The sequence below is a fragment of the Echinococcus granulosus genome, assembly GCF_000524195.1.
Source record: "Echinococcus granulosus chromosome Unknown EG_S00137, whole genome shotgun sequence".
Taxonomy (NCBI): Eukaryota; Metazoa; Platyhelminthes; class Cestoda; order Cyclophyllidea; family Taeniidae; genus Echinococcus; species Echinococcus granulosus.
The window spans coordinates 183,510-202,919 of NW_020170517.1; the positions used below are offsets into that span (position 1 = coordinate 183,510).

Consider the following 19,410-nt stretch of genomic DNA (forward strand, 5'->3'; position numbering starts at 1 on the left):
TTAGAGAGTAAGTGGAACGTTACATGCTATTTGCGCCAACACAGCAGACCGTTAGTACCATTTAAAAATAGTCGCTTTAAATTACTACTAGAAAGTAAATTAAAAAATTATTAATAAGACGTTCTGTGGACAGGTGCTACAAGTTCTAGACTGAGACATAGTCTAGGTAACGTTAGTCTTGATTGCGGTGGATATTAACTGCTTTCAGCTAGCACCTGCAGAAATATTGCGTAGAAAAAGATTACAAGTGTATGTTATTGTTATTAGCCAAATAATGGCGTGACAGCTAACATTACAGCTCTTTGTAAGGCCAAAAACTACCTGATGAGCACCATGTGAGAAGAATATTCCAGCTTTTGTGATTTTATATAAGCGCAAGTGTTTGAAAAATCTCGAGCTGTGGTATTTTACTTGAAAGCTTTAAAGTCGAGGTGTCACAGATGATTAGAACCGTTTAGTATGGGGACTTGTATGCAGAATCGAGGATGACCAGGAAACCTATCGTCGAATAGCGCTAAAGGGGGGAGGGCAAGTGATCTGTCGTGCACTTTTCGTAAGCAGAACCTGCAGCGGTAACATGAAATCATCTCTTCCAGCATTCGGTCCCAGTATGAGGAGGAAGTTTTATCTCCTAAAGGCGCCTCAAAGTTTGAAAGTGGCCATACTGATGCAACGGGTTCGGAGAGCTCCGTAAGTCAAACCGACTAGGGCTGTGACGGCTAAAAGTGATTTCATTCTCTCTCAAAAGAATAGACTTTCACCTTCATCCAATGGCAGAAAAAAAACAGTAAGTAGCGGATACAATTAATCAGAAAGTGAAATTAGGGCTTCGAAAGTTGAAGAAAACAACCCACTTTATCAAAATTCACTCCTCTTTCAACTGACGGTATTGACTTATTCGAATTGGAGCTGGATTCTAAAGACGTAGGCTCATTTTAGTAGTGTACATGGGAGTAAGGGGTTACGAAAGATTTACGTGCATCTAAACCTAACTAGCAAATTAGGAAAAAAATTGTCAAGTGCAAAGCCTGGATGCACGCTTAAAGAGAGGCCATTTCCTTCCACAATTGTGAATCTTTCGCAATTCCTCGTGGGTGTCGCTGTAGTCAGCTGGAGGTCAGAAGCACTCTGCATTCCTCACAACAATCGCTCTCCATTTTTGATGCCAAGGTATTGTGGTAACCGCTGCGTCAAATGCACCGTTATCGACTCAAAGGTACCATACGCGGATATTCAATAAACGTTGTGCTTAAACGATGCAGAAGATTCAAAAAAGACCACGAGTTTTTCGATAACTGCGCAAATCTGAGAGGCGTACTGGTAGGGATAAAACTGGGGATATGGGCGATATTATTACTGCGCTAGCTGCCAGCGACACACGTATGCAACACCAGGAACCCAGCACCACAAGTATTTGACATGACCTCCTTATTGGTTAACGATAGCTGGAGTTGTAGGGAAACACATGTAAAGACAAATTTTCTCAGTTTAAAACAATAAAACTGGTGTAAGATGTCCTTGGTCTCAAAACAATTGCACTTCTTCTAGTTTTTGAGCAGTACTTAAAGAGGAGAAATCGGTATTGCAAGCCTTAGTATCCCATTAGAGCAATTAAACATCTGGGCCATAACGGCAGGGTTTGTTTTGTGAACCTGGTAGAGAGAGTGCTAAGCTGGCTGTTTAATTAGCTTGGTATCACAGACATGAATCTGAGTCTTGAAGCTTCGTTTGATTCTACTAGACAAATTTCACGGTTATTCACGAGAAATCCCCTTTGAGTACCACTGCTGATCATCCTCCCCTTCAAGGTTTACTGATCGATGGAATATTAAAATTCATAGCGCTAGTTATGAACTACAAGTGGAGTGGTCCATAACCTCATATTTCAACTACCTGCGATTACCAAGCCTATGTGAAGCAGTGTAAAAGACTGTCCTTAGTAAATGTTCTCCCTCTTATAAGATCTGTAGATTTTAAAGCTCTCTGAAGCATGCCAGAAGAGGATGGATTCGTGAGTCGTTCCACGTGTGCAAAAGGCTTCGAGAGCAGGTTCATGGGAATTCTAAAAGATAGTCAACACCAACCATCCTATCAACAATTCCATCCGGAGCTAATTCTTTTGCTCTACTCCTAACATGACTCGAAGTATGAATCCGCATTTTGTCAACCAGAACAATGCTCCACAAAAGATTTCCACCTTTTTGACCATAGCCGATCTAGTAGCGGATGTACTTTGGAACGTCCACACTCATACACTTTTGCCAAGCACTCAAGCATACGCTTTGCTAAACTCAAGAGCATTGTCAATCGTAGTACTCGTATTCGAGTTTCCAAATCGGTTTCAAGAATTTTGCCATTCTTCGTAGTCCTGACTCCAGCTGACACAATATCCGTGGCACTATGCATCCATTGTCTCTCACAAAGAAAGAACCTATGAGAAGATAATCCTTTGCTCATTCTGAGCACACATACTGACAGAAGTGAATATGTGCACATAGCAGCCTCCATCTGTCCATAATCTTCAACGTGGGAAAGGACGCTATTCACTCATTTTCAGTGCAATCATTTACAAGTCGTTGACATCATTTATCCCAGAGCTGCAACTCCTATGCCGCCAAATTAGAAGTAGTTCCACGATATGCTCACATCTCCCTGGCCTCACCACGTCAAAAACAGAAGAATATTTGTGCATTTTTCAAAGATAAACATAAACAATTCAAAAATATGAAAATGAGTATAAGAAAAACACCTGCCAAATAGAGATTTGGTCAAGAGGTGTCCAATAAAAAGTATGTTCTGGTTTTCTGACTCCACCTATATTCCTACCGCTCGCCCTTATTTTTTACATTTACTCTGGAAAGTAATAGTTGAAAAGGCCATGATACGCCAACTCAAGGAGAGACTAACCTGAACGAGGTTTGAGAGGAGAGTGGGAAACATGAAGAGGGGAAAGCGGAGAATATTCAGCAGGGAGAGTGAAACGAAGGCTTTTTCAGCAGTAAAGAAGTTTTCCGGTGAGGATAGAATGTAAGTGGCGAAGGTTGCTAGGGCGACCTAGGAAAGGGATAGAGAGGAAATGTATTAAATGAAATTTTCTTTTAAAAACAATGCCGCTCCGCTTGAAGTAATGGGATAAAAAAGAAATTGACAAATAGAGTTTAACCTAACCAAGGGAATGCATCTACTCATGCCTTTGTGTAGGTAAAACAAAGGCGCTCGTAAAGAAGGGAGTTGCCATGACTAAGGCGTATCTGCCTCGGCCATGATAAACGAGCTATTTCTACCCCTTAAAAAATGAGCAGAAAAAGCGGCAGTAGACATTTCTCAGTCAAAAAATAATGGATACATTTGCGAGCACACTATGAATAGAAAGCCGGAAAAAGTCATCAACACGCATTATTTGCTCATCATTGCAATTTCGCGTGGTAGAGCGAAAAACCGGTTTTGCTTTTAAGCTTCTATGAGTTGGCCTCCACAAACGTGAAAGAGATCTACTGCTCGTTGATCGTCTTTTCTTGCCAAATGTGATCCATAACGCAGACGTGGATGGAATTAAAGGCACAGTGAAATTTAAACGAAAATTCAAGGGATCACTCGATGCCTTGTAGTTGATCTAAACTCAATCGGCATACTACGTGCACTTACGGCAGAAGGTCGTCCAGATTTACGCAAAAACCTCGCAAGCAAATATCATCAATGCTACTTGCCGAGAGACATCACTAAAATTGGATTCGAAAAACTTATTATCGGGATGAAAATCATTGCACCATAACAGTACAGTACTACCGAGGCCCTTTCAGTCTCTAGAACGGTTCAGTCTCCACGCCTGTGACATGCAGCTCTAACACCTCCTCCGGAAATTCATCATAATGTACACATAGACTCCAATGAATTAATGCATAAGTATCTAGTTACTGTTGCCCCCAGTGAAGGCGCAGAAGGGTCACAAAACCTCTGACAAGGAACCGCTTCTAATGCATGGGTGAAATTGCCCAAAAGAGCATATTGGAGCTACAATAAAGCCAAAAATATCATCAGGCTGGAAAATTAGGGAGGTGAAAATACCCTACAAACAAGACAGGTACCTGAGAAAGTGTACCAATCACCATTGTGTCACCATGTAACTATAAAATGAAGCGAAACTCCTGCGATAATGCTGCAATGTGTCGAACAATGTAGTTCAATTATAAATCAGTGCGTTTACTTAGATGACAGAAAGTGCGTCTACTGACTAGCTAGTGAATGGAATTGAGAACGCTCTCAGATATCCCCTTAAAGCCCATCTTCGCTGGAAGATTAAACACAAATTCAAGGATGTACAAATTTTCTTGGAGCAGTAGATGCTTCCTGAAGAGATTTCGCTAAAAAACCAAGTCAATAGATCGGACAGTGTTTTCTGCAAAAGAAGAGACGCCGACCAAACTGACCCGTGGTTATCGCTCCTCAAAAGACAGTTGCTTTAAAATACCGATAGCTAAGAGCCAAAGTCACAGTTCATGCAGTTCGAAACATCAATGAACAAGATTGTTCAGCGGATGATTTCACCTTCAAAAAACGAAATGACATTTTACTCATGAGACCAATTCTCATATATATGCATAGCTGCTCAGTCTAAAAAGGATGGGCTTATAAGTAAAATAACAAAGCAAAAGGCGAAAAAGGGAGAGATTTTGACAAAATATTGGCCAATGCATTCATGGTAATAAATATCACTAGCAGAAACGGTAGAGATGTTCTCAAAAGATAACTCATCGCTGAAAGCGTATCGACACGGGGAACGAAAGTTTAGACATTCTTTAATTTTCCACTTGAACAGAGAATGTTATCAGGAGAGCTGTCGCCCAAAAACTAATTTGCTTTTTTTAAAAAAACTTCTTTATCTGAATTTCCGTTCTTCAATTGCCAGTTTACGAAATGACATTCCAGCAGACGAATACATGCCTAAAAATGAGTCAGGTCTAATAAGCCGGTCTTATGTGCGAAAAGGCCTAAATACCTAATTAAGTTTGAAATGAGACTACGCCCTTCGACTATTTACCAATACAACGGCTGTCAACTGAAAAGGCTGGAAAAGGAAACTGTCGACTGGTGAGGATGCGAATGCTAATGAAGAAACTCCATTGTGGCAGACGACACCAATCTCGAGGATTCGGCAGCCACGCAAGAGACCTAAGCTGATAGGACCAGGCAAAACCCCCTGTACAATCAACGCTGTCCAATCCCCCAGAAGTCTAACAACTAAACGAGACGAAGATGAAGAGAATTTTGCCATGGTACTAACCAACGTGGGAATGCAGGTGAAGACGAAGGTGATGCTGCAATCGAGGTAGAGGAATTTTCTCAGGTATGAGAGCTCCTTTTCCCGAATCGATCCCACTTCCTGGATGAAGGAAGGTTCCCATGCGTAGAGCTTCAAGACCTTTAGAGTAAAAAACAGAGAAGATAGAAGTGGGCAGATACACTGTCACACTTTGAGTGTCCATAAAAATTCACCTCGAGGCCAATTGGTGTTGTTCGTTATTATGTGTATCGCTTCCTACTTAGTTTGGGGCTTTTGCTTTAAATTGCTTAGTGTTTTGAATTTTCTAAATTAAACGAGTTCAAAAAGTTGTATTACAGTAACGTAATCTGGAGCCAATACAACAAAGGCGCTTTCTCTGGCTTTATTCATTTCCGAACAAATTGCATCCGACTGACAACTCCCCCCAGTGGCGAGGGAGGATTGTGGGAGCCACATTTCCAGATGACTGCTATTGTGCCTACCTGTCTCAGGCTCAGGCACTTGATAAACACTTACTGAACCTAAGATGTAGGCAGATCCAACACTCAAATCCAGCTTTGTAGTTACATTTTAAACTGTCAAAAAAGTATCTTCGTATATCAATCCCTCAATTCTCCCTTCATTGGCTGTATTCGTGGTTGCAGTCAACTGGGAATTCGAAGTGCCCTACATCTGTCACAGCAGTGGCAACCTTTTGCAAAACTCTTTAAGCTAATCAAGGAAAACGGTGTCACAAGAGCATACAGCTCACTGTCACAACGTCTAGCATATGACAGAAAGCTGTTTCCCATTCGTGTAAAAGATTTTACTTAAGGGGGTGATGCCTTCTGCTAAAAAGTAAGTACGAACAGTTTGCCAGACAAAAGTAATCATGTGACACCGTCAGGTATAAAAACTCACTTCTCTTCAACATTGCGGGGAGACTATAAGTAGTTAAATGGGATATTCCAAATTTATGTTGCTTCATAGAGTGGTAATTATAATGGACTAAAAAATGCCAGATACCGAATAAATGAGGCCTAATTATACCGCACAAAGCGGTTACGTTATTCTTAGTAAAAAAGTCAACTCACTCTTATACCGTTGAGAATTTCACTGATCAGTTTGATGCGTTTGTCTGTGGTCTTCAATTGTTTTTCCTAGAGTCAATTAAAATATATGTGAATTTCTAGAAGGAGAAGCATTTGTCGTGTAGATCTCAAGCATTGGTTCACTCCCGACCATTAAGTGGGTAAAAATAAGTGGTGTAAAATTATTTCGGTAATTTTTGTATGATTCGAAGCACAGATGGAGATAAATGATTGCAAGTATTAATAAAGAATCAAAAGCGGCGAATATAAAGTCCAAATCCAATAACAAACTACGAGGTGTAAATGCTTTGAGGAATGAGGCCATAAGAGAAGTACCCAAATCCTTGTTTATCTAGATTAAGGAATGGCCAATAAAGATATGTAGAGCAAGCAATTGTAGGCAAAAAGTACGTAAGCTGAGGTCAGAATGTGTGGAGTGACTGGCCTGCCTTTATGATAACTCTTGTGTGGGAAAGATGTCACGAGAAGGTCAGAAGTCATCCACAAGTCGTGGAGTGCAATTAAGTAGTGGGGAGGGGGGGGGGGGGAGATGGGTATCTGTTGAACTTCTCTTCACGCCTACCGTCAAATCTCTACCTGACTTCTGGCTATAAACAATATTGTGTGGATCGGTTTCTACGGTTTGTACGTGAGCATACGTTGCGAAAAGAACTCCAAGGTATACTCATAAAATTACATAAAAGCGGAATTTTACATCTCAGAGCCATCAAAAGTTCACAGAAAGTAAAAGACAGAGATACCAGTTGTAGATTGCAGTGGGTGGACTAACTGTTCTCCGAAGAGTGAATAAATTGGTTAAATAAAAGTTTAAAACGCTGGAATGATGTTAAAAGCTGTTTAGCACCGGGCATGTCCAGAGTGAAAAAAATGGGCTGTTTATGAAAAAGTTTCCAATTTTGGCAGTTAATTTTGTTTGTTTTTGACAAAGTGGCGAACACGACGGTTTCAGTTGACATCATAAACCATGCCGGGCACTGTAATTATTGTGCATGTTGTATGGTGCCTGCTTATAAGCAAAAGTGAAACTAATGTAATACATTGTTTACTCGCTTTGGTTGCACTGGCGCTGAAGGGCACGTCTATTGTACTTCTGTCCAGCGACATGGTTTCCGGGCCATGCCGGTAGCTCCTCAGCCCTTCACGTCGATGGCATATATTCTGCCCTAGCACTTTGTCTTCTTTCGTCTTCAGTAAAGTTTCGAGGCGCTACACCAATCATTGTAGGTTTCAATGTTCGAAAGTACTTGTAAGAATCGAACAGTAAAACAGCATTTAAATCTTAAATTGCCGAAATTTTTGAAACAATTTTGACGTCTTAAAATTTATTTCCGGGGGTCGAATCCCTGACAACCCAGAACACCTCTCAATTTGTGCTTTCCGTTCATTCCTTCTTGGTTGGTCAATATGACGTGGAGACGCCGCATGTACCGGCATTCACTTTAATGTTGAGGCCATTCAAGAAGATGTAAATACATGAGGACGGTGACTGCTCGGCCATTCAGACTGCCGGCAGTAAGGACATCTAGTCTGGGAGTCTATCTCCTGGTTGAGAATGGCGACGCAGTTAATAAGATAAAATGGGCTCAAAAATGGGTAACGGTAAAAAACGAGCCTAACTGTTGGAAAAAGAAGGTACAAGAGGGGATAAGAGCAATCCGAATGAGTAGTCAGAATCCATCGTTAAGCCAGCATTCCTGAGGTCGAGGTAATCACGATAAGCATGGCAAATCGTTTCAGAGAGCACAAAATGCCAAGATTATATGAGTGCATTGTTATTCATTAAAACTGCAGTTTTAATATATTTTTCAAAAGCCGAGTCGAATTAAACTATCCCAGCAAAAATTGAACGATAGTCAAAAGAACGACAAAACATTAAAGCAGTTGAAGCGTTTGCAATCATGGACCACCCAGTGGAAGGAGCATTGGCTCAGCAGGATGAATATAAAACCACTTTTTTCCTACCTTATCCAAATTAAGTGGAGATGCTGACATAGAGATGTTAGCAACAAAATTTGAAGACAAATTCTGTCAAGGAATATTTGATGAAAAGTTGGGGGTCGAAATGGACTAATGAAAAATAGGATGGGAGGAATGATGACTCCTGCGATTTAAAAAGAAATAAAAGGGAGGAGTATTTGGTTACATTGCAGAATCTGAACGACACAACTATATACGCCCTAGCTGATGGGAAAGTGAGGAGAGGGAGAAGCAAACTACCTGCAGGACTTTGCTCTTCTTCGCCACCATGGTATTGATGGGTATCATGACGAGGAGGAGTGCGACTCCGGCAAGAACGGAGGGACCAAGCTCCTTCCAGAGCAGGTAGATTGCCACGGTGACTTGTAAGGGTCCCGACCAGAAGATGTGGAAGTTAAGCATGAGCATGAAGAATCGATACGCATCTAATGACATGAGATTGGTGATCTCACCCGTCGTTGACTCACAACGCGCTGCAGCGCTCAGCCGCAAGCTCTGTGAATAAGAAGACGCGAAATGAGGATACTAAAGGGACCGTTGAATAGCGGAAATATACCGCCCGGAAATAAGTCGGATAGACAATTTGACAATATCATAACCTCTTTTAAGTGGTAGAGGATTAAGAGAAGTGAAAGTGCTGCCTAATGTCCCTGGGTTATACAAGGCTTATTCGAGTAAAGCCGAGCCTCTCAGGTTTATCAAAGATGGAAAAGGAATAAACATCCCAATATGCGTGGGCTCAACTTGTCTCATGGCTTAACTAGTACTTGGGAAGCAGCTTCTGGGCGTAAAGTTCTTTTTTCAGTATGGTGTACCACCCTAAGCACCCTGTTTCACTATTTGGGAACCCACAGTGGGCTAACTTTCGGGAATTCCAGCTATTAATGAATCACAATTTGCCCCGTTCTCACAGAAAGACGCCTCGAGTAAGTTCATCACAGGATTAGGTGTTCCATGGCTGGGAGCGCCACGGCAACTACTGAAAACATCAGCAAGGTACAAGCGTACAGGCGGCCATCTTTGAAACGACACCACTTAAATTCCTCACTACGGCCGAGAACCCTTCTATGAGTTTGAAGCCTTCCGTGTGATTAGATACTTCCATATTCGGATTGTACCCCTTTGTTCATACAAAGGTGAATAATTACTAAGCTTTGTTTCACGCACTCACGTACCACCATTGTTGCTTGCCAAAGTGGACCAGTGGACTAGCCAACATATGCACCGGTTACTAGCACTAACGCAGACGCCGCTGACCACTGAGTATGGTATTAGCATGATAAATGCTAATTTTATGGGAAAACATCGTTAAGACGATAAGCTACTTCTGGTACGGCACTGTTGAGACATTTTAGAGGGGAAAAGATGTAACACTTGAGGACCGATTAAAGGCAATATTGAAGATGGTACCACACTTCTCCTTTACCTAACTCACAGCAAATCCCCAAAATCTTGCAGTATTTTTTTTAAATTGTCGGATTCGAATTGGCTGAGAAGAAAACAACTGCAATGTCAAGTGAGCAATTGAATGGATGGGAATAGAGAGGTAATTCAATTCGTTTCAAGCCAGCCAATTCATCTCATTATAGTATGAGATTTTACTACGTCACCACGTGACGCAATAAATGTACAGGAAGGGCGCATGGTTAGCACAACAATAGAAATTACACTTGACTCACTGTTCCTTTAATCTAAGTGAAGGTAGACAATTGAGACGGTTCCATTAAAAGATCTTTTTCTCAACTAAAGGGACGTCACTAACCAGCAATATGCAGTAGTTAAGACCCGGGGATAGATCTGGAACACGCTCTTGGGAATCAATGACCTTAGACAAGCTACTGTTAAGATATGTTTTGCGTCGAACCTGGGAAATTACTTCCCCCGTACTATTTAAACTCTTTAAACCACGGAATGGTAGAATGCAAATTGCTGCACCAAAAAAATCGCATCATTGAGGATTCAATTCATTGACGCTAGAAAAATAAAATTAACGTTTTAAAAGTGCTGTTCAGAGTACCTGTGAGGTTTTAAAGAAGAGTGGTCAATTTTACGTTCACACTCCTAATGAACGCTAATTAATGCCGAAACACGCCCTACCAAAATTAGTAGTATCTAGGCAAATGCGAAAATGAGTGAAATGGATCACCTTGCGTGCTTGGAGGATGATGTGGTGGAAGAAGACTGGACGCCGCTCTCAATTACCATTCTTTGTGGACTGGACAAAAAAACTGCATTTTTGTAAAGAACATTCTTTAACACATTTGCTCCCAATCTCAGAGGAAGAGCGACAGCCACAGCCCAGGCGGCTCATTGTTCCAATTTGACATTAATTGGTATTGGTGTTTGGATCTACCCAACGCAAATATCCTCAAACCAAGAATATCTTACATCTAATTTTATTGTACTGAACTCAACCTATCTGTCTGCAAAGCGATGTAGTCTTAATAGTTATCATAAAATTTATAAATAGCACATGCCTCATAACTGTGATAAGAAAATCGGGGCGTCACAAATACGTGACACTGTTGCGTAACCGTTAATCGCCAATCCGGGATTAACGATGAGAGGGCAGTGAATGGAGTAGGAAAGTGGGAGAAACGGAGGAATAAATTGAGCAAATTCCAAATTCTACATTCCAATAGGTAAAAAATAACTTATAATCGAGATTCAAAGGAAATCAGGGCCATAATTTCTTCGCAAAAAGACTTCCTAGCTGGATTTTTTCGTACAATCACTTGGCAATGCCCAAATTTCCCGGAGAATTTTCACGCAAAATAAAAACACTTTGATTGTGAAGAAACCAAATGAATTGGCATTCAAAATCCCTTAAATCCATTGCCTACGATTTTGCACAGGTCAAGCTGGTAGCAATTCGATGCACCACATTCTAATTCATTTCTCGGTAGCAGGTCAACTCTAATGCAGATTAGAGTGAGGAAGCCATTAATTGGTCAGTGAATGGAAAAAGCATACAATTTGTTTAATTTCCGAGTTGAAAAGTCCAAAGTCTCGAATCGCTCATTTTAACTTCTTAGGCGCTTCTCATCTAAGAAATTTTTTATTATGAAATAATTTCCAAGGATTTCTTTTTGCCATAAAAGTAATGCACTATTCTGGATGGCTTAAAACAAGCACCAAGGAAGTAGAATAAATAAATCCGTCCGGGTAAATGACGTTGACTTTGATTACGAAATGCCACGTGGTAGGGAAGAGACCTGAACCAAGACACAGACAATTAGTGAACTGGTAACCAAACTAGAGACGGATATAATGATTTCACTGGTTGTTTATTTAAAATGAATTGACAAAGGCTATGCACGCCAATAGCTCTCTACATTTGGTAGTGAAAAAAAGGGGTCTGAGAGGCATATCATTGAGGAAACTCCCAGCGATTCATGGTAAAGAACCAGTACTTCGTTGCAAATGTGACTCAATTTGATACTCAACAAACGGTAGAAAGCACAATTGTACCTCCGATGAAAAATTATTATGGTTTAAACAATTTCAAAAGTGATTTACCACTAGTTAAATTGATTCCTACACCGCCTTTATTGGGAGAAGACAGTAATAGGAGAAACTTTTGATTGAAGGTCACACACCTAATATTCCATGAACAGGTATTAGTCTTTGGTATAATCTTTAAGAGACCGAACAGTTCAACTATATTGCATTAATCTAAGTCCAACAGTCTTATTGAGAAGTGGGGGAAAGCTCAAGTAAGGAGAAGTGGATTCCAACCGTTTAGCCAAGCTTTGTTTCAAGCCCTCCATCTAGTCTTTATGAAATCTTTAAAGGGCACAACGTTGCCTTTACCAACGCTGAAAGTCATCCACAAATCAAACTACAATATTCAAAAAATATCTTCCACATAATCGGAAGGTGAAGTACAGACCGCCCGAGACGTTCAGTAACAAAGTGCTTGAGTGGTGATGGTAAACATTTCAACCAAATTCAATTGCAATGGCTGATTTCCATCTTTAACAGCAACTAATCATGAAAGAGATCTAAGTAGATCCACTTGAGAACACGTGTGAAATGAGGATCAACATGATTACTCATTAATTCAGCAACATTAGACTATTTGAAACAGTCAAAAAATGTAAGATATAAAACTTGATTTGCTGTAATAGCTATATAAAGAGATAACCATTAAGAGTAATCTCAACGAAGACTCCCACGTTTTTGCAAAGCAAAGAAATGCCAATGAAGAAACCATTATACCAACTTGCGGTCTAATAAGTCAACCCGCTACCCATTCCGAATCAAGAAATTCATATAAAATGCCTAAAAATTGGGATTTTCCCAACAATTTCTAAGCGAAACATAGAGGAAGAAAGAGTCTAACCCTCACCTTTCGATAGACAGCGGAGATGACGACAGTGCGCATATCCATGCCGACAAGAGTCTGCTTGCGAAAGTACTGATGCAACATGAGAGATTGTATAAAGGCGGTGAGGAACATCAAGAAGGCGTATACGTAGCCATGCCACATTGGTTCCGTCGATTCCGGCTGCAGGAAGTTCAGCAAGCGTCTGCAAGTAGACAGATAGTTGAGAAAATCCAGTAAGAATCAAACCGGTCCGAGACAGACGAATAGATGAGGAATGAGTAGACAAGGTAAAGATGGATGAAGAATAGAAATAGTGAATGGATAGATGAGAGTGGATGCGGGTAGAGATTTGAAGTAGAGAGATTAAGCAGAGGTGGATGGATGAAGGGTATATGAAATATAAACAGGTGGGCAAGTGAACCAGGGAAGACGAATTAATCGGGGGTAATAGGATCGAAGATAGATAGGCGAGTGGATAAATCGCGAACCCGTAAATAACAACTAGATGAATCTGACGAAGATAGACAGATAGATCAAGAAAGGATTGTTGGATGCGGGATGAAAGGGTTACAAAAATGGATGATTTGGTGATGAACAAAATCAACGTATATGGAGGAAGGGTGGAAGAGTTAGCGTGTCACGTCAACTCACACGTAACGGATAGATCTATAATAGGTGTTCGTCATCGGTCAATGGATAAGCAAATGGAGGACCTCTTGAAAGTTTATGTCGATATTTAGTAAAAGTAAAGATGTAAAAGAATCATTTCCAATGCAAAGCCGGCGAAAGATTCGATAGATTAGTCGAAATTAGCATCAATCCATAGATCTTAGCAATAGCCTTCCAGAGTACTTTATAAATGTTTTGTTTAAAAGTGACCCAAATAAGCAGTCGGAAAAAATGCCTTCAAATAACATTTTGGATATCAAACAAAATTGCGATTGAATGTCGGTTCAAGACTATTCCTGCTGAGCATTACAACTTTATTTAATCAAAAATTCTTCTTCACCAGCACAGCTGCCAAGATAGGTCCTTTCTTGAGTGAAACGGTAAGATAACGAGTGCTCTTGCGCTACGACCAAAAGGAAAACCCCGGCTTCGCAATCGAGGTGTATACCTTGATGATGAAATATGAAAAAGACACGAATATCATGCTACTGTTTAGCAAAATAACTTAAGGATTTCATTTGATGAACGCAACTTTGTAGAAAGACCAGCATGTCTACATCGACAAAACTAGATGGGAGCATCAGGTAAGGCACTGCTCACTAGGGTTCCAAAGACTGCTTCTATGGTTACATATTAGACAGCAGTGATAGTGGCAGTAATTAAACCAAACTTATATCACTTTTCCGATTTAGGAGCACAAAACACCAAGTGTTTAGCGAAAGATTGTATTTAAAGCACAATGATGTTTGAAAGAAAGTGTTTGCTTTCTGACGACCAGTGAGCCTTGATTAGCAATAGGGCAAGCTATTCAAGATTCCGAATTGACCAGAAAATAAGTTCAGTTAACTTGTCTTGTAAGGACTTAGAGTAGCCACAATGATTCAAAAAGGTGTAAATTTGGCATATTTTAAATTTTCCTCTAAATTTATCCGCTTCAACTGATTCTCCACCTTAGAAATTGAAAAGAGCCTTTGAGGTGTTAACATCTAGCAATCAACTTTAAAGGTATCAATTTAATTTGCTAGGGTGTCAACTATTAACAATATCATCCAATGACGTTTGAAATGGAGTGCCGATATGAAACAATACTAGTTTACAACCCCCTTCATTTATCGACCTAACGTAGCACTGCCCTTCCAGAAAAATCCAATCCCAAAAGGATCGAGCAATATTTTCCCCAGGAAAATAAGTAGCAGAACGAGCTGTAGGCTTATTTTCACCAGATCTGCTCTCACAATTCTTAGAGGACGCGTCTTCACACCATGGCGTTCTGCTGATCAGCCCTTATGTATAAAGATATGATACGGGTCATACCAGACCCAGATGTCTTTTGACATCTCCGAGGATGAATTTGAAACCACAAATTTTCTTATTAACTAAGGACAGAACCACATTTTTTCATAAGTATGCTTTGAGTTCTAGAAAAACAAATGACTCCTTACAATTACCACATTGCCAATGCGAACCCAGACAAGGGGAAGTGCGGCACTGCGTGATCAAATGTCTCTCTAGCAGACGTTCAGACTGGGCCCTAAATCAAAACTAACAAAGTGCACACAAATCGTTCAACCCGTCTGAGTTTAAGAGACTTGATGAACTCACTTCTCCCGCCCCCCACCCCCTCCTCCAACCCAATGATAGTCATGAGAGCAATCAGTTTCTACCGCTGGGGTGGGGTGAAGGGGTGTCCCATTCTTTCCGCCGAAGAAGGAACATCATGGGGCAAGGCGACAAATACATAAATCATTATTGACCGTAAAAGGTGAAAGCCCTTAACGTGGGAGATACCAAGCGGTCTTTATATTACCACGCTGGAGTTAACCCCTTGCTGTGGAATGAAGTTAACGATGTACGAAGTGTTCGGCATTCCCATAATACTGTAGATGAGAGGTTTGGTAATAATTGGTTTTGTTTAAATGTGTTACATCCGCCTACTTCTGACATGTTGACTGCTCTTCGTACAAGTTGTCCTCCTGGTGCGAAGAGGCCTGCAAAACTCGTACAGAGATTGTGCCGAATTCTGATGTTCCATTTTACGCTGCCTTTGTTGACATGTTGGGGGTAAAATTAGTGCAGAAAAACACCGCGTATGCTTCTGACGCCACTTTGGTGCCATGACTTTGTATTTATGTCAATCCTGTAAACAGCCTTTAGAAGGTTCTGTTCCGACTAATGGACTTTACAAACTCGTCAGAAGACATAGGAGTTAGGAGTTCAACGCCGTCGACAAACGGGTTCAGTGTAAAGAGCCCTCTTCTCGTCAAGTCACCAGCGTGGACTACATAGACGCGAGTCTAAAGTGCTCCAAATGTGCGTTCGGGAGGCCATGATGAATGAAAAGAGAATTCAAAAGTTAATATGTGAAAACCAACAAATAGGAAAGTAAGGACTTGTGTAAAATACAAATGCCACTGTTGCATCAATCCACATCCAGATACAGTGCAGGATGTGTGCCAAGTGGGGAGCCAGGGGAATGCCTGATCATAAGAAGGCAAAATTGTAATATGAACATGTAGAGAAATAGAAGCACTTGGTTTTGACGTAAACGTAGGTAGCCAGAGTTCGGCCTCCTCGATCGTTCCTTGCGCGAAATAAAGCAGGCTTCTGATATGCAACAGAATTTACTCCGGAGCGTATAAACACATAATTTGCTAGATAAAAGCTTTTTCCGTAGCATATGCTATCCCAAACAGGGAGCTGAAAATAACTGGAAGCTAAGAGCTGGAAGCGTCTTGGCTGCTAAGAGCTCAACCAGCTCCAACAACAGACACATTGATCCCTCGCCTTTAGTTTCATTTCACCCGCCCTCAGTAGGCTTGGTCTGAATTAGGGCCATTTTATTCCATCATAATAGGGTCAAATTAACAGTTTGACTCAACCAATTCATCTAATCATGTCTTGTAGAACTATGTGCTACATTAAGTGGAAAATAGTTAATATTCGCTATGGAAGTGTCAATTTTGGCCTCAAAAGGTCATCATGTGGTGATGTGGAGAAAACGCAGATCCGATTCTACAATTGAATCCGCATGATACTTAGAGGGTGGACAAACATAGCCCTTATGTTATTGAAGCTCAATGTTTATGGCAGGAAAGCCAACAAATTGTAACCAAAGCGGATCACATAGGTGATGAAATCATAAATGGACCCGCTGATGTTATGAGACACCGATTTCCCTATTAGCAAAACCTTACATTTAAAACTGAAATTCCTCAAGACTACCGCAGTCAATATTACGACCTTTGATATAAAATGAAGGGACACTGAAAACCGTTTTATACTTACTGTTGCAAGGGAAAAGCCTGAAAAAGAGACACTTCGTATCTGAAGGGGTCATGTGTCACAATGAAGGGAAAACAACTCAGTCACCCAGCTCCTAATTCAGATTGGCGTGACACCAGTGTGATGAGCGGCTACAGCCAGTAGACGACATCTGAACAGCAACTAAAGCATCTTTTTAAAAAGAATAAAGTAAATTCCTCTAATTGGGGGAAGAGGGAAGAAAGGAGGTGGAATCACATGTATATATGTAAAAGGAATCTCTCAAAGCCACTTAAGTAGTTCCTTCGCAGACGAAAAAAGAGGAATGCAATAAGAAGCTAGACAACGGATCTAACCGATAAGACAAATGGTTGATGCCTCGTTGCAAAATAAGAGGTGAATAACTACTTTCCAGGCAGAGATATGCATCAAGTAGTCAATGAAACAGCACACCTCATAAGTGAACCCTTGTAAAATGACGGTTCTACACATCAAGTTCAACAAGTTAACTGGATAGTTTTAATTCGCCCTTTCCAACTTTTACCTGAAAGCGAACCATATTTCCTTACAAAAATAAGTTCATTTTACGGTACAAGCGGCGAAAGGGCCACACCTCGGCTATTCAATCAAGACAGAGTGACAAGATGAAGAAGCTAATTGGACAGGTGGAGGATGCCATCGCCTGTTTCTCTTTTGACTGAGCAAAACATAAGAGAATGAGCTCCTCTATTGAGGCGGTACCGATAATTCTAAAATAGCCTTTAATTCCAAAACTGCAGGATCAGTTTTAGTCCATTCAGCCTTTCCCTTGTAGACGAAACATCATACAAATGAGGCAGTCTAGAAACTTGACAGTCCAAATTCATCAATTCATCACCAAGGCGATAAAAAGTATTCATTTCTTAAAAAGAAAAAAAGGGATTACTGTCCACATAGAAACGTACCAGACAATATTAAAAGAAGGGTTTTTACTTTAACTGACTCCTTTAGATAGGCCCCTCTACAAGAATTAAGTGTGGTGAACCTCTAGCCATTGAATTAAGCTAACAATCCGAAAGCAAAATTTTTAAACTTGATTGGAAGCCTAATCAGAACAAGATTATAGTTTGATTCAGCATTGCCAAAGAAAATGGCTCTTTCTTTTCACTGAGTCTTCCTCGTAAGTAGGTCCAACAGATTGGACCACATTCTTAATGCAGTAGAGTCAGCCTCCGCAAAAATCAGTGAATTCTTTCCAAGGTTCTCATGCACATTTTAATGGTGAAGGAGAGTAAATTGTTGCACCAGAAACAAAACGCGCACCTGTAAACGTTTCCTTTCGGGTCGCATAACTTGAACACCTTGACCTGCTCTCTATTTGTAAAATCATCAATTTTCATACGTAGTAATCACCATCAAAAACAGACACATCAAAATCCACCGCAATACTTTGAGTGTTTTTTTTTTAATTATTCGTTCCAATTTCCCGGGCACTTAGTGTCTCACTTTTGCCCCTCCACTGGGCCGCATGGCCTTCGGAGCATGCCGGTAGCTCCCACCTCTAGCCCTCCTGTAGGGCGATAGTACATATTCTCCCCTAGTGTTATGTCATCTTTCGACTTTAGAGAGGACTTGAAGCGCTACACTACTTACATCATGCTCATTGAAGGGTTACAAAATCCCTCAAGAAAGCGCTGATAAGACCCAATAAACCCTCTCGTAAATGAGTATTGTATTGCAAAGAATAAAAATCAGTTAAACAGATTCAAAGCCCATAAGTTAGCTACCAACAAGCTTGCCAGAGTTTGTTTCAATTTCCACATTAAGTCAATGTTCTCTTGTTTCCGCTGGTGAGCGAAAGTGAATTATTTCATTCACAAAGCGATAACGAAGAAGTGAGAAATAATATACGACCTGGACTTACGTAAACCCCAGACCAACATAATTTAGCATTCATTTTGTTAATTGGGCCTCAACCAATCTAGTTCTGATGCGATTCGGTGTAAACTTTTGTCATCAACTGACAAAAAACAGATGTCACATGTATGTGAAACTGATAGCGTACATGTTAATTTGCCCATTCACAACAATATTATTTCTAAGAAGGAAAAGACAACAAACTTGACGAATCAGGGGATTTAAGACTCAGTGACTCACTTGAAGATGATAGGTCCACAGAGGAGACAGATGTCGTGGCCTAATTTGAAGAGACCGGCGATAAACACGCGCCACCCGAAGGTGGCGAAAAGCGCCTTCACCAGGCCTGCCCTTACTTTCCTTTTCTCCTGCTTCACTGCCTTTGGTGATTCTGTAGCCCCAGACTTATTCGGTGATGTGAACTGAGTAAGGTAGAGAAATTGGGATAATTAACCGAAGTAATCACAAAAAATGCATTAGCAAGTTCTGCATAAGGGTAGAATGTTCACCCAATCCTGAAACGCTTAAAAAAAATTAAAAGTTGACTCCACCATATAAGGTTACATTCACACCATCATTTACTTATGATGGCGCAGACTGTGCAATCCCACGACGGTGAAAGCTAGCGCTCCCCGTTATTCATATCGGATTGTGCTGTATTCGCCTCCAATTCGTTAGAAAAGGTAGCATCTTTCACAAATGATACTGATTACATGAATGAAACGAAGTCTAAGTCCCTGCCCTGTGAACAATCTACGTTCATTTAGATTTTCATTCTTATTACTCCTACTGAATATCAGCGTCAGGGGTATCGCATCACGCTGCCACTAAGGTAGCAGACGTTGCTACACTCTCCGAAAGAACTCGAAATGCGAATAGCGAAATTAAAGCTCTACACGACCGGC

The 19,410-nt window shown here is 40.7% G+C and overlaps 1 protein-coding gene across 1 annotated transcript in view; it reads right to left on the reverse strand. All coding sequences in view use genetic code 11, as the record gives it.

Annotated features, from left to right (window-relative positions):
- The window catches only part of EGR_09216 (Multidrug resistance-associated protein), a gene marked incomplete at both ends in the record, with an annotated part of 42,731 nt that extends 23,463 nt beyond the window's left edge, over window positions 1-19,268 (reverse strand). Inside the window, 7 exons of the mRNA XM_024498465.1 lie at window positions 2,908-3,054; window positions 5,282-5,419; window positions 6,355-6,420; window positions 8,590-8,844; window positions 12,701-12,881; window positions 18,746-18,927; window positions 19,230-19,268. Of these exons, the coding sequence (XP_024347132.1) occupies window positions 2,908-3,054; window positions 5,282-5,419; window positions 6,355-6,420; window positions 8,590-8,844; window positions 12,701-12,881; window positions 18,746-18,927; window positions 19,230-19,268 (1,008 nt within the window). The remainder of the gene's footprint in view (window positions 1-2,907; window positions 3,055-5,281; window positions 5,420-6,354; window positions 6,421-8,589; window positions 8,845-12,700; window positions 12,882-18,745; window positions 18,928-19,229) is intronic.
- Window positions 19,269-19,410: the final 142 nt, after the last annotated feature.